The sequence below is a fragment of the Aptenodytes patagonicus genome, chromosome 1, assembly GCF_965638725.1.
Source record: "Aptenodytes patagonicus chromosome 1, bAptPat1.pri.cur, whole genome shotgun sequence".
Taxonomy (NCBI): Eukaryota; Metazoa; Chordata; class Aves; order Sphenisciformes; family Spheniscidae; genus Aptenodytes; species Aptenodytes patagonicus.
The window spans coordinates 131508827-131525295 of NC_134949.1; the positions used below are offsets into that span (position 1 = coordinate 131508827).

The 16469-nt window shown below is 39.0% G+C and overlaps 1 protein-coding gene across 1 annotated transcript in view; it reads left to right on the forward strand.

Annotated features, from left to right (window-relative positions):
* The window catches only part of CFAP47 (cilia and flagella associated protein 47), a 371213-nt gene that overhangs the window by 59422 nt on the left and 295322 nt on the right, over positions 1 to 16469 (forward strand). Inside the window, exons 27-30 of the mRNA XM_076355671.1 lie at positions 9324 to 9424; positions 11600 to 11728; positions 13485 to 13716; positions 14538 to 14747. Coding sequence (XP_076211786.1) covers positions 9324 to 9424; positions 11600 to 11728; positions 13485 to 13716; positions 14538 to 14747 — 672 coding nt within the window. The remainder of the gene's footprint in view (positions 1 to 9323; positions 9425 to 11599; positions 11729 to 13484; positions 13717 to 14537; positions 14748 to 16469) is intronic.

The window sequence follows — 16469 nt, forward strand, 5'->3', positions numbered from 1 at the left end:
TGTGCTTTGATACTCCACTCTATAGTAATCTGTAGCTGCAATTCCTTGTTTTCTGCATATATACCCTTCATTCTTCCTACGCCCCCCATGGGAGACCTATGCAATGTGTTCAAACTTCAAACCTGATTCAACCTATTATCTAAGCATTTGAGCAGTTTGTTTCAAACTGTGTAACTAATGAATTTAAACTGCCTTATTAATTTGAGTCTTTTAGGAAGACAAGATTTCAGGGCCTTCGAGATCTTTAATAATAAAACAATGAAACCTATAACCTTTTATAACACCTATAAAAGCTAACTGTTCTTGAATAGGTTTCTGGTTTGTTTAATAGGCCGTGAAATCTCACAGTATCCGTTGCTGAAGATGTATTAATTTGTCAGGTATCCTCTCGTTATATTTCCATTTTCAAAGTAATAATATGTATTTTTAAATGATTTGAACTAAAATTTTGAACTTCATATTCTGTGTTCTGGAATTAAAATAAGTGAGTTAAAAAGTTATTTTCATATGTTGGTAAAATATCACGTCCTGTATTTAACTACTTAGAAGAGGAGCCTTAACTTCTAAGCAAAACTAAGTCTAGGCATATTTCAAAGCATGAGTATTGACGAGACAAATACTCTGTTTTGGTCATTTTTTACTTAGGCTCTGCAGTGTTTTGCTTTTCTAAATTCAGGTCTAAAACTTCAGTAGGATTGATTCGCATGGTCCATGTTAAGTCCATCTAAATAATAATGTTTTTTTTCTTTAAATCAGAGTGAACATTGGGTAGAAGATAGATATAGTTGAATTTGGCTACTTTACAGAAAACATTTGAAAGACGATAGGCAATCATGATTTTAGCAAACCCATGCTATGTGTAGCTGTAAAAAAACCTGAAGAGATATATGGTTGTCATTTATGCAAGTAATTTACTGTGTGCACAGATTCCATTAAATGGATCATAAGAAAATGCATTAATATTTATTTAATGACTGTCTTAAATGAGAATTTGCAGTTAATTTCTAATGTTATTTTTAATCTCTGTTCTCCCTTTTTGCTCCTTTGGCTCCAAAGCAGAATAAATGATGTTTTCTTGCAGAGGGCTGATAGGAATACAGAAGTAAAAGATAACATAAAATCGCAGATTCATAGAATAGTCTGGGTTGGAAGGGACCTCTAAAGGTCATCTAGTCCAACCCCCCTGCCGTGGGCAGGGACATCTTCAACTAGATCAGGTTGCTCACAGCCCCGTCCAACCTGACCTGGAATGTTTCCAGGGATGGGGCATCCACCACCTCTCTGGGCAACCTCTTCCAGTGCTTCACCACCCTCAGCGTAAAAAATTTCTTCCTTATATCTAGTCTAAATCTACCCCCCTTTAGTTTAAAGCCATTCCCCCTGGTCCTGTCAACAAACAGGCCCTGCTAAAAAGTCTGCCACCATCTTTTTTGTAAGCCCCCTTTAAGTACTGATAGGCTGCAATAAGGTCTCCCCAAAGCCTTCTCTTCTCTCGGCTGAACAACCCCAACTCTCTCAGCCTTCCTTCATAGGAGAGGTGTTCCATCCCCCTGATCATTTTTGTGACCCTCTTCTGGACCCCCTCCAACAGGTCCATGTCTGTCTTATGCTGAGGGCTTCAGAGCTGGATGCAGCACTCCAGGTGGGGTCTCCCCAGAGCAGAGCAGAGGGGCAGAATCACCTCCCTCGACCTGCTGGCCACGCTTCTTTTGATGCAGCCCAGGATACGGTTGGCCTTCTGGGCTGCGAGCGCCCATTGCTGGCTCATGTCCAGCTTTTCATCCCCCAGTACCCCCAAGTCCTTCTTGGCAGGGCTGCTCTCAACCCCTTCATCCCCCAGCCTGTATTGATACCGGGGGTTGCCCCGACCCAGGTGCAGGACCTTGCACTTGGCCTTGTTAAACCTCACGAGGTTCACACGGGCCCACTTCTCCAGCTTGTCCAGGTCCCTCTGGATGGCATCCCGTCCCTCAGGCGTGTCAACCGCTCCACTCAGCTTGGTGTCATCTGCAAACTTGCTGAGGGTGCACTCAGTCCCACTGTCTGTGTCATTGATGGAGATATTAAACAGTACTGGTCCCAGTACGGACCCCTGTGGGATGCCACTCGTCACCAGTCTCCATCTGGACATTGAGCCATTGACCACTACCCTCCGGATGCCACGATCTAACCAATTCCTCACCCACCGGACAGTCCACCCATCAAATCCATACCTCTCCAGTTTAGAGAGGAGGATGTTGTGGGGGACCATGTCAAAGGCCTTGCAGAGGTCCAGATAGACGACATCTGTAGCCCTTCCCTTGTCCACTGATGTCGTCACTCCATCATAGGCGGCCACTAGGTTGGTCAGGCAGGACTTGCCCTTGGTGAAGCCATGCTGGCTGTCTCGAATCACCTCCCGGTCCTCCATGTGCCTTAGCATAGCTTCCAGGAGGGTCTGTGCCATGATCTTCCCAGGCACAGAGGTGAGACTGACTGGCCTGTAGTTCCCCGGGTCTTCCTTTTTTCCCTTTTTTAAAAGGGGGGTTATGTTCCCCCTTTTCTGGTCAGTGGGAACTTCTCTGGACTGCCATGACTTCTCAAATACAATGGATAGTGGCTTAGCAACTTCATCCACCAGTTCCCTCAGGACCCGCAGATGGATCTCATTGGGTCCCATGGACTTGTGCACCTTCATGTGCCTTAGATGGTCTCAAACCTGATGTTCTCCCACAGTGGGTGGCTCTTCATTCTCCCAGTCCCAGCCTTTGCCTTCTGTGGCTTGGGTGGTGAGGCTTGAGCACTTGCCAGTGAAGACCGAGGCAAAAAAGTCATTGAGTACCTCCGCCTTCTCCATGTCCCGGGTAACCAGGTCTCCCGTTTCATTCTGGAGAGGGCCCACATTTTCCGTCGTCTTCCTTTTATCCCCGACGTACCTATAGAATCTTTTCTTGTTGCCCTTGACGTCCCTGGCCAGATTTAATGCTATCAGGGCTTTAACTTTGTCCCATGGCACTCTACCAAGCAGATCCCTGAAGAGGCCAAAGTCTGCTCTCCTGAAGTCCAGGGTAGTGAGCTTGCTGTGCGCCCTCCTCGGTGCCCTCAGGATCTTGAACTCCACCATTTCATGGTCACTGCAGCCCAGGCTGCCCTTGAGCTTCACGTTCCCCACCAGCCCCTCCTTGTTGCTGAGAACAAGGTCCAGCATAGCACCTCTCCTCGTTGGTTCCTCTACCACTTGGAGAAGGAAGTTATCATGGACGCATTCCAGGAACCTCCCGGATTGCTTATGCCCTGCCGTGTTGTCCCTCCAACAGATGTCGGGGTGGTTGAAGTCCCCCATGAGGACCAGGGCTTGTGAGCATGAGGCTGCCCCTATCTGTCTATAGAGGGCCTCATCCGCTCGGTCTTCCTGGTCAGGTGGCCTGTAGCAGACCCCCACCATAATGTCACCTGTCCCTGCCTTCCCTCTAATTCTGACCCACAAGCTCTCGGTCAGCTCCTCATCCATCCCCAGGCAGAGCTCCATGCACTCCAGCTGGTCATTGACATAGAGGGTGACGCCCCCTCCAAGAATGTCTCGAGCAAGTATTTAATAAATGGGAAGAAATATTTATCAATGATACTTATTTCCTTCAGCTTGAAAAACTAGACCAAAAAAAGCCTCTGTGAACACGGTGTGTTTATATATTTGTCCTCTAATTATTATATCTTTTAACTTGCTGATTAGATAAATAATTTAGCAGGAAGGAAAGTTTTCTGCCATCCTGATTGAAATGACGTTTAACTTACTCTTTCTAAAAAATAAGTAGTAAACAACAGATACATGTTATGTCATACAATAAAAGGAAATGGTGCTCTGGGCAGCAAAATATCCAAAACCCTCCACACCTGTGGTGGGTAGATGAATTGTTGTGATCATTGATGACACAAATGTACTGAGGTCCTTGCCTCCCATGTTTTACAGTTCTCCATTTTCTTTCCCTCTCCCACTGGGAAGCTGGGGAAACTCACACCATTTCTGATGTTATTCACGTTGTTCATGGCTGGAACTTGAGGAAGAGAGGATGTCAGGGATCTTAGCCTCTAATAACAACATCATGTAACTGAGACACAATCACTAAAAGGTACCCAGTTACGAATCGGTTCCAGTTGTTACGATAGTCCATGGGATCTGTGTCTCATGGAGGGAAACAGTACTTTCCCTTTTGGTGTTGGGAAACGTGCCTAAACCATGTCGCTCTGTTGGCAAATGTCAAATGCATGTATTCTGCTGGCATGCCTTAGAGAATAAGAGCTGTCAATTTCTTTAATATCATTTAAATTTGGAGAGAGCAGGGAGCTAGAAAACACTGGAGGTCTTGCTATTTGCATGCTTCTTTGTTGCATGCATCTGACCTAATAATATATTGGCATTTTAGTTCAGATAACTGGGAGTGCTTTTGAAACCCAGGGTGGTCCAAACCCATTAATGACTCCTGTTCTTTTCTGTGCTTGTGGCTTTCTACCATTTTAATGGTCCCTGCTAGCTGAAGTGTCTGTTATTCAGGAATTAAAAACTGACATCATTGCTGCTACTGGAAAAAACATGGCTACTTTCCCAACGATAAGCCTTATATATTGTGTGAAACCATGTGTCTGTCACTATTCATTGTTGTATTATTTTGATTGCTGTGGAAGCCTGAGCTCCTGCTACAAAGAATAAGGGCTCCTCAGTGTTGGGAAACTGCTCATTTGTGAATAGAAATGGCAGAGCTTGCATGGGTCATCTTTTCCTCTCCCTTCCAGTTCTGTCATCTCTGGATCTGTTCAAGGATTTTTGGGGGGAGGGAGGAGGGCAGCTCTTTATTTATTTATTTTTAAATTAAAACTTCTTGTTCCCTGCGTCTAGGTTTTCTCTTGTTCTTAAAGATCGCTCTCATGTCAGGTTTCCTTTTGAAACTTACCAATTCTGCAAGCAGTTTGTTTTGTTTCCTAAACTAGCAGTGTGAACTTCCCTTAAATATTTTTTTAATTTACCCGAGCAATGTTGCTACAGAAATTTGTCAGTTAGATCCTAATGGCTTTGGATTCTTTCTCTTTAGAAATTGTTAGTGATATTCTGCATCTGTAAATGAATACTGTTGAAGAAGGGTTATTTAACTATGCCTGCATTTCTAGAGCGTTTGGGGTACACTGATACAAAACAAATCACTTGTTTCTACTTAGGAAATGTCTGAAATGCTATAGAGCAAAATAAAAAGGGTAAATATATTTTGATTCAGGTTCTCTTGTCTTTCCACAAACATTAAAACAAACAAATGAAAAAAAATCAGAGTTAATTTAAGAGAAGTGAACGAACTGCTTTTATATTTAGTGTTGGATGGTATTTTTTTGTCATCACAGTTGGAGCTTTAGTTTTTGGTGATCAGCAGGTTTCAAATGTTGGTAAACACAATTTTTAATGGCCGTTGTCCTGTTCTGTGTTCTTTGGAAATACGCATTATAGAATAAACACTAAAATAACAGTGGCAATGATGGTTCATGTAGATAACATTTTTTTTACTTGCTTTATTAATCATTATAAAACTGAATACACTGAATAATTTAACACATTTAGCAACTTCGCATTTGCTAGCAATACAGGTACTTTTCATTCTAATAGAGTAACACAGACTTATGTTATTTAGTTAAGCTCTGCTGCGAATACAGAACAAATACATTGCACAAGACTTATAGCTTTGTAACCTCACTTCATGAATGGTGTTATAAATAAAGGTCAGTGGTACAAGATGGTTTTAAGCACATGCAGAATGTACACGTCTTTGTAATCTATTTGCTGTATTTGTATGGAAATATGCATGCTTTTCTGTCTGGTGCCCCATATCTCAGTGCCTGAAATGTGTATGATAAATATTTAGCTACTAGCACCTTTGTTTTTTCTGCCATGCTTCCTTATGAATGGAGTGTCATCTTTTGAAACTCAGATTAGCTTTTTAGCTACTGACTCATTCTTCTTGAAGTTTCCTTTCAAATCCCACTTTTGGGAAAATACCATATTAAAATACTTAATGATGATGAGTGGACAGGTGGCCAATAAGTGAGTTGATATTTATTATCACAGAATGGCTAAGGTTGGAAAGAGCCTCCAGAGATCATCTAGTCCCCTCTTCAAATCCCCTCCTCAAATCAGAATCAACACTGTTGTCCAGTTGGTTTTTGAATATTTCCAAAGATGGAGACTCCACAACCCTCTCTGGGCAGACTCTTCCAGTGTTCAGCCACTTTCATGGTAATTTTTTTTTTCTTTCCTTATGACTAGATAGAATTTCCTGTATTTCAATTTGTACCCATTGCCTTTTGTGCTCTCACTGAGCATCACTGAGAAGAGTTTGGCTCCATCATCTTTACTCCTTCCCATCAGATATTTATACACGTAGATAAGATCCCCCTGAGCCTTCTCTTCTCCAGGCTGAACACTCACAACTCTCAGTCTCTCCGCATATGGCAGGTTCTTCAGTCCCTTCTTCATCCTTGTGGCTCTTTACTGGCCAAAGTCTGCTCTTCTGAATTCTAGGATTGTGATACGGCTTTTTGCCTTGTTTCCTCCTTTCAGAATCCTGAACTCCACCATCTCATGGTCACTGCAGCCATGGTAGACCCATGGTCACAGGAGCTAAATCCTTGCTGTTGATATCAGCTGCAGAATCAGTTGTTGACTTGCAGGATCTATCCACTCATCCTCAAGCTCTTTTCCCTCACCAGCATGATTGAAGAGGAGACTACCTGTGCCCTATTCCCTTGATCATTGCCCCCAAAGCCTTGCAGTCATGCCTGATATGTTCCAGGTCTCCCCATCAACTCCACTGGTGCCCATGTGGAAGAGTAGCAGGGCCAAGGGTCGGACAAGCTGCATTGGTCTCTCAACAGCATGCTGAATCAAAGCCCCAGGCAAGCAGCGAACCTCCCTAGATGAAGGGTCAGGTTGGTAAGTGAAGTCCTCTGTCCCCTGCAGCAGGGATTTACTCACCACTATCACTTGCAGTTTCCTGGTGTTTCTTCACAGCTCATGCTCAGCCAGCACAGGTGCTTCATTGTCCAATCTTTTTTCATCTTATGAACACTCTGAATCTTTCTTAGTTAAGAATATATTTGCATTGCGTTTGCTATTGGCTGGGTGTATTCATTTATCTTACTATAATAGCACAGCAGTCAAGGAGGCATGCCCTTGTTGGGTTGTTAGCAGCATTGGAACAGGAAGGAGCTTCTCTTGCAGCAACACTGTGAGGTCTGAGGCATTTATTTGTACACAGATGTTCTGTAGCAATGGCTGTTCTTTATGTTCTAGATTGTGCAGTAGTATCTGCTTTGAGTAGTATCACTCACTGAATTTGGGTAGCTAGTTAAGATGCACTGCAGTTGTTCTCAAGCACACTTTTCTGTGTTTCATTACTGTGCAAATCAGAGCATGAATGAAGATTTGGCATATGCCCAAATCTCAAATCAGCACTGAGGATGGAGGTGGCTGAGGTGCTCACCTCAAACTGAGAAATCAAAGTTGACTGAGTCCAATAATACAGACATCCGAGTTACTTTCATATAACTTGAGAGCTATGTCTTTCATTAACCTTCATGGAGCTTTCTTCCATCCCTGGCCCCAATTCTGTTGTCTGAAGTTAACATAACGTATGCCTGCAGAGTATTGAGAATTGTCATTTATCACAGTAAAGTCATGAGTTGGAAGCTGGCAAACTCTTCTGTTTTGTAGTTATTGATCCCGTGTGTCTTTAAATGGCTTGGTAAAGGTAGAAAAAAATATTATGTTCTAACACCTGGTTTGGGCATGTACAAATGTACATTTTGTACATATAAATAGATGTAGATATACCTCTCATGGCCATCTGTCCTGCTGATGTCCTGCTGCTGAGATTTTTGCTGAATAAAAGCAGAAAGCATGAAGTTAGCTAAAAGAAATACTATGCTACACGGTGAAACTGGCCAAGGCCCTTGCACTGCTCCCGGCCGAGTTGCAATAGGATTGACATGTCCTAAGAACAAACCAAAACATTGCAGAGCTGGATTATTGATTTAAATAACTGTTAGCTATGAAATTGGAATCCAAATGTGAATATTTATGAGTAAGAAAGATGGTTATGGATTTTGTTGGAGCCTTTCTCTAATAAAGTTCCCCTGAAAGAGGTATCTAAGAATGTTGTATTTGGAGAGGGAAGTACGAAAGAGGAAAGAAAAGCTGGTACTTTTAAAACATTTCTGTTTTCCTTGATTATGTTATTCTATAACAAAGCAGTAGAAGCTAATTATGTCATTTCTATAAATTAATCTGAAAGGTCTTGTGATATCTTTTAATAGTAATCTAAATTTACATTAAATAGGAATTTGTCCTTCAATGTGTAATTTAAAGAAAACAGAAAATACTTTCTTTTATTCTGTGCAAGGTGTATTTTCAATATGCATAATTCTCAATATACTAAAGCAAGATGGATATCAGCATGCTGTTTGAATTACTAAAATACATTTTTCTTTGTATTTGTGATGCCTTAGTCAAAAAGGTTAATGAATATTAATGTTAGTTAATAAGTTAATGTGGAGTAAAAAACCAGCTATGTAATGAAAAAGAACTAGGCTCAGTTGAATTACCTGTCTGTCGCAGTGAGCTAAGAACATACATACAGATGGCTAACAGGGATCCATTGATGGCAATAATTTGCTTGTTGACTGTACCCTGAGAGGTGAAGTATGAAAAAAAGGTTAAAAGGTGGATTGCTACACGTTAATATGGCTGCTACAGACAGTACAGATACTCTAGTGAACATTGGAGCACGTACATAAATTTCTATGATATTCTAGCAATTGCAGTCAATATCTCATTGTTTTTAAATTGAATCTATTTATTTCTAAATATTTATTTTGAGATTTCTGTAAAGTCTTACAGAATAAATGTTAAATCAAAGTAGAAGTTGCTTTTCCAGAAAACTTCCTGTCAAAATTATAGGATATACTTAGCAAGTTAGCAGCCTCCTTTAGGACACTTGTAAATGTCAGCTGTAATTTTAACTGTGTTTTCTTTTCAGAGAGACAGAGTTTTTGTTTCACAAAATCTCTGCTGACTCTTGGACTTTCAGATTAATGATACATCCATGCTCGTAGTAAAACTGTGAAGTGGAAATACTATACTAAACTTCACCATTTTGGCATGTGCAGTCCCATCTGTGTACTCTGCTATTGCACCATAATAGAAGAGAAAAGAAGTTGTCCACACACCTTCATTCTGTCTTTTATTCTTGTGCTGAAATATTTTGATTACCATGGCTAAATAGAAAACTATCACTTTTGTATTTTAACAGGTTCTCAATTCAAGTTGCTGCAACAGCAGAGAATTGCCTTCTTACTTTATACCCGTACTTGGCATTGCACCGCTCTGATCAACAAATTATCTTGAGAAGCAGTAAGCAGTCAACATTCTACCTTTATAAAATTATATTATATCCAGTAGTATTATCAGTGTTTTCAGTGTGATAATAGGGATGTTACCATCAAGATAGTATTTTTCCTCATTAATTACAAGGGGATACTGCAATTAAATTTTTAAAACAGTTTAATAGCTTCTGCTTTCTTGTTCAAAATGAGGAAAACTTATATAAATGATTAGGTAACGTTTCTTGAAAAATATTGGACAAGCCTAAATCTTACAGAATGTTTTGTGAAGTTTTTAAAGTATGAGTAGAGAAAACAGCCCAAACAATAGAGAATAAATGAACATAATTTATTATATTATATTGATAGAGAGTGATCATCAATAATTCCTAGGACAACAGTTGGATACATTTTGAAGAAAGCCACACAATGTTATGATAAAATGCAATCATTATTTGCTTGTTGGGAATAGTTTTCAGGTTTTTTGAATTACTGTCCTTGAAGGCTGGAGAACATAGTCATATTTTAAGGCCTAATAAAAGCCTGCAATCAGAGACTAGAAATATTTTTATCTGCAATGTGTCTCTCTGCCCGCCTCCCTCTGCCTGCCTCTCTGTCTCTACATCTCTGCCTGTGTGTGTGTCCCTCCAGCCCCATCGCTGCCAGCCTCCTGCCCCTCCACTTTCTACCTGCCTCAATGATCTGTAATCTCTTTATGTGTAGCTGTGCTTATGGGAAGAGATTAGGATCGTTGTGCGATTCAGGTCGGAAGGGATCTCTGGGGGTTATCTAGTCCAACTTTCTGCTCAAAGCAGGTTCAAATATGGGGTAAATTTATTATATTTTTTTATAGTTGTTGGGATCTGATATTTTGATGAAATGGACAAGTTTTTCAGGTAAGCAAGTCATTCCTTAGGTCTGAAATAAATTTAGCTTTGAAGACGCTGAATTCTAAGACTGCATTAACTAAAAATAAGTGTGTTACTTGGACTATGTAAGGGAAAAGAGATTTGGTGGTACTTGTGAAGCTGAAAAAGGGATTAGCAAGAAGACAGGTAATTTTTTTTTTTTTTTTTTTAATATAGAAGATAGGTATAGGTACCATATCATTGATGGATCACAGCACAATTAAATGAAGATAGGAATCGGGGAAAAGTATTATCTCCTGTAAATGATTTCTTTTTTTTTTTTTTTTTTTTTTTTGTGATCAATAGGTGATTTTTGCCAGCTTGTCTTTTGAAGATGCTTTGTGGGTTTCCCTTAAGGATTAAGCCAAAAATAGACTGATGATTTTATAAGAACTGATCTCCCATTAATAATGGGATATTTCTGTCCTGTATTGATTGCTTATTGGTTTGTTCACACTATCAGTTTGTATCAGTTTTGAAGCAAGTCATTACCGCTAAATTCCTTGAGTCTATTTTATGTGGTTTTGTATAGACTATTTTGGTGTGGAATGCTGTTTGATGTGACCAAACCATATATATACAACAAAGTGGCTTTGAAAGCTGTTCAGGAAGGCTTTGCTTCCACGTATCTGACACCATGCTCTTGTGTTATTTGCTCCAAACCATACAAATAACAGTGCCAGCAATCAAAAATTAAAGATAATCATACAGAGTTCTTCCTTCTCTTACTGGTGTGTTTACTTCTCTAGAAGCTACACTGGGTTCCTCTTCTACTCTTGTTCTGGAGACTGACATCAGAGATAGCTAGCAGAGGGTCCTCTAATTCTATCCTAGGCCAACATGAGAATGTCAAAACATATGTTCTGACAGAACTGATGGATTTATAAAGCATACTTTTGAGTTTGGTTTGTAAAATATGTGTTGTTGAGTCTGAAAGAGCTTGATAATGGTATGCTGAGACTCATTACAGAGCTGTGATCAAAAATTCCTTAAGAATATTTTGTTCATGACTTACAATTCTTGAATTAGCGGTGTTCTGATAGGTGCTTTTCAGCAAGTGTGAAGACCTCATGTATGTAAAACATACAGTTAATGGAAACAAATATGCAGGTAATTTTTTTTTGTCCCTGGTCTAATGACCAAAGTGAGATTTTCATAATGAGTCAAATGAGAAGTGTTACTTGATTAATTGAAGCACGAAACAGAAAAATGTAGAAGCAGATATCTGTTTATAAACTGTTAAAGCACAGGCAATAAAATATGTTTTCTCAACTGCAGCTTGTAATCTTGTTTTATAGATAGTAAAGACTGCAGTAGTGGAGAAGTTGTTCTGCATCCATGTTGTATTCCACAGTCACTTTCCCATAGTATTTCCTCAAGTTCCTTTGGTGCAACCACTGACTCAACCTATGAAGATTCTCAATCAGGTATAGTGCAGCTGTTCACTTAAAACACTTTGAGCTCTTACAACTGCTTTTCAGCTTACTGCTTCAAAAAGATGATGTTTCACATTTGTAAGCTTTGCCTGAAATACTTCTGCACATATAATCAATGAATAATGGGGAGGCTGTCCTCTCTGTGACACCATGGGAAATGTGGCCTAGAGCATAGAAGCAGAAAAAACTCTCCTTCCTTTTCGCAGACTAAGTGGAAGGGAAATCAGTCAACTATTTAAAAAAAAAAAAAAAAAAAAAAAAAAAGAAAAAAAGAAAAGAAAAAAGTCAATGTCTCATCTGCAATAATATGTCCATGGAGGAGCCAGCAGAAAAATAACTACTGAACAAACCTAAGGGATTAGTTGCTACGAAGGGCATTGTTTCTGTAGTCATGAACTAACCAACCATAATACACTCTGTAAACATGCTATATTCTGCAAAGGTCTAGTTGTATGCTCGGGTTAGACTTCAGAATTTTTATTGCATTTATGAAGTACGATATAAAAACAACTGTTGTCAGTGGGGCTCAGTTAAGGTGCTGTTCCATATGAACTAAGAGTAATAGATCTTTTGTAAGGTTGTCAGGTGACTAGTATCTGAGGCTGTTGACATCTCTCTTCTTTCAGCTGCTAGTTTTCTAATTAGGAAGTTAGAACAGCAGAAGTACTGCTCCTGTTTTCATCACTGTTACGATTTCACTTTTGCAGATCTGCTGATGTTTGTGTGATCATTTTCGAAGGTATTCCCAAGACAAATAGGGGTAGTTAAACAGATTAAATAGTAGCTCTTTACCAGCAGGATTCATTTTTAATGGAATGATGTAAGAAGAGTTCGAAAGAGTAACTCAGTTTCAGATCTGAAAAGGCAGTAACCTCTGGCAAAGGTGGCAGTGACAAGATGGGGAAAGTAATCTTGTCAGCTGGCAGAACTGCTCAAACTCAGATCTGACTGCATGATGATCTTACAAAGGATGAGTCTCTTTTCTCTGTATTGTATTGTTTTTTCTTAAATCCTAACAAGATTTTTTTTTTATTCACTGTCTAAGGTATTAGCTAGTTTTATTTTTGCATCATTAATTAAACATTAAAACTGCAGCAGTGGTATTAAAATACACCTTCAAGGATGGAATCATCCAAGTTATTTGTGCTATGAAGAAAAGTGTTCTTTGTTTTCTTAGTTATCTTTTATGCAATAATATTGTTGTTGTTAACAGGAGTTGTTAAAATATATAATCTTAGTTTTGACCAGGTCAGAATTTAGGAGAGAGAAGGCTTAACAGAGGGTAGAAAAGTCCAAAGGCTTATATATTGGGATGTAGGCTTAGTTATACCTCTACAATACCTGATAAACTGTTTGAACACAAGTCAGTTACTGAGCCATGCTGTGTGATTAGTGTGGGGAACTAGCATTGACTAGCTGGTAAAGCCATACCTACTGAAACTGTATGTAAGACTGTTTCTTTAAGATTGCTGTCTGTGGTTTTGTAAGCCATGCCTGAATTTATTTTTTCTGATTGGGTAATAATTTTTTCTTTAGGTGAAATTAGATTCCAAGAATATAATTTGCTCTATTCCCAAGATGTGTACGTGTCACTTAAATTGTTTATTCCTGAAATAATTTGATAATTCCGTTGTCTGACAGTTTTTTGTTTTCTGAAAACAGTTGTGTTCAAAAAAAAAAATTAGTTTTGTACTAGACAAAAATAGGGAAATAAGGAATCTTTCTGGATTTTTTTTTTATCATTCAGAGTCAGATACTACTTTTGAAAGTGAGAGTGATGAAAAGATGAGTGAAGAGAGTGAAGCTGACAGTCAAAGTGAAGGGAGAGAAAATAAATGTGAATTATCATTTTTTCCTGATGAAGATAAAGAGGAGTACATCTTCTTTCAGAAAACCCTAACTGCTGTTAAGAATTGGTTCACTCTCTTTGGTTGGTCTAAGGGACAAAATCCTATTTCAGTACCATATTCACTAAGACGGTAGGTAATTCATATCTGCTTAGAGCTAACTTATGTTTGCCTAATAAAATGTTAACATATATACTAAAATGTTTTGGATATGATCTGAGGAATATAAACGCACTCTAATGCACAGTTGTATATTAAAATTGTGGCATCTATGTGCTGTTTATATGAAAATGTCATTCAGGTGTTATTCTTAATTTTCTAAAATATATTTCCAACTATGATGCTCTGATATATCATAATGCAGTGTATGTTAAATATGCAGTTCAAACTGTATGTCACCCTTGTAACTGAAATTGATTCTCTTCCCAGAATGAACACAGTTCTAGCAATTGTCCCTTCTTTGGTGGCATAAATAAGCGTTGTAACAATATGTCTTTTTTCCCCCCACATACTCTGAAGATCAAGGAACAGATGGGAAAGCAAATTTCATAATCAACAGTCTTGCAAACACCCTGGAAATATATCAGTCTTAGTGGCATCACTTAGTTGATCTTATCTAGCTTGCTACTAAATATGAAGAAGCCAGTCTCCTGGGACACAAACACATAGGCATTTATAAACGTGATAGAAATCAAAGTTGTGCTTGGCAGAAAGCAATGACAAACAGAAATTTATTTATGAAATATTTCACATATACTTATTAAATATTCCATGCAGTTCAAAATTCTTACATTATTATGAAAGTTTTGTAAAAAGGAAAAAATGCTATATTTTTCAACCTTCTTGCTGCTGTTTTCACTTAATGGTTTATTAAATCTATCATCATGATATATATAATGTTAGCCCATTTTGTGCATTTAAAAGAATAATAATGGAAGCTTTTTCTCTCTTAGTGATGTGTGTAAAGTTCAGGTGACCTCTTCGCAAGACAAGGTTTTTAAACAAAACCTTGGCAAAGATACTAAGACTGTTTATGACATGTTATTCCATCTGAGCGGACGGTTGTTACCAGGCATTACATCAAGCCAGTCATTGCCCCTTGATCCAGTTGAACGAATGTTACAGCTCCACTGGCAACATTCTACATTGCTTGCTTTCCTTAAGTAAGTACATGTATGATAAAATATGCATGCATCTTTTCTTTCCACTTTTTTATTAGCATAGTTCAAACATAATTCCAACTGAACAATATACAGTAGGTTTAGGGTTTCCTTTATACTGTGTCTTTTGTGATCTAAGACTTATGTATTATAAACTTCAATTAATTTTTACCAAGGTTATCCTCTGCAGTTTACACTAATTGAGGTGTCCTTCGGTAGGGTCATATTCAACACAGGAATTTCACAGGAACTCTGCTCCCTTAATTACGAAATAAGATGACTCTCAACCTCATTCCTTAGGCAGACTCAGTAGATAGTCAGTTCAGGTTTGTCATTAATGATCTTACTATTCCACTGATGCTCTTTGTCCTGTAATTACTGGCTTTAGCAAAAATTTTGTAGACTAACTTTGTAATCTATTAGTCTTTCATATTAATAATATGCCAAGAAATGGGAGCACTACTCCTGCTGCTGAACAGATTTAGCTATTAGCTACCTTCATTGATAATCTTATCTTGTCACATAATATGGAACAACTGTCAAAGATGGTGCAAATCAAAAAAGGTTAATAAATTCTTCTTCGTCCTTCTTGGCTGTCGCTGCTGTGAAACAGAAGAAAATTAACTTCAGAGAAAGTCTAATGTCATAAGATCCTTAGAGATCATCAGAAGCCCTGAAACACAGCATCTCTGCTTCTTTTTAGCATCTTCATCTAGTGTTCAAGAGGCTGTAAAGCCATTTAAAAACTGTCATTTACATACTGTTCTAAATACAAGCTTTTCATCTGAGAATAATGGGCAGTGATAAAACTGTATCTGAACTCATAATGAGACCAATGCACACCGCTCCAACAACACTGGACCTTTATTTGCAACTTTCATCCATGTCATTTTTATCGAAAGGAGGCAGAATAACATTCTTCTGTGCATCATAGATAATATAGTGGCAGATGATTTGGAGGAGCCATTGCAGCAGTGGCACAACAGTATCTTTGCCTTTCTTCAGTAATGAAGAACAATGCTTACAGATTTCTGTTGTTTTCACAACTTCAACATCCATTCTGATACTAAATAAAGGAATCCATGGATACATCCCATCGTATTTTCCCATTGTATCTTAAAGGCTAGAGTCATTAGGCAGTGGACTGCTGAAGAATGTGTTGCCATCGTATCAATTGAAAACTCACTAATACCACCCTGCTGATTCTTCTTCTGAAGGAGTGTTGCGTCCTTCCAGAGAGCAAGACATTGAGTATGTGGCAATATAGAATCATAGAATCATGGAATCATTTAGTTTGGAGAAGACCTTTAAGATCATCGAGTCCAACCGTAAACCTAACACTGCCAAGTCCACCAGTAAACCATGTCCCTAAGTGCCACATCTACATCTCTTTTAAATACCTCCAGGGATGGTGACTTCACCACTTCCCTGGGCAGCCTGTTCCAATGCTTGACAACTCTTTCGGTGCAGAAATTTTTCCTCATAGAATCATTGAGGTTGGAAAAGACCTCTATGATCATCGAGTCCAACCATCGACCCAACACCACCATGCCCACTAAACCATGTCCCTAAGTGCCTCATCTACTCGTCTTTTAAATACCTCCAGGGATGGGGACTCAACCACTTCCCTGGGCAGCCTGTTCCAATGTTTAACCACTCCTTCAGTAAAGAATTTTTTCCTCATGTCCAATCTAAACCTCCCCTGGCGCAACTTGGAGGACATTT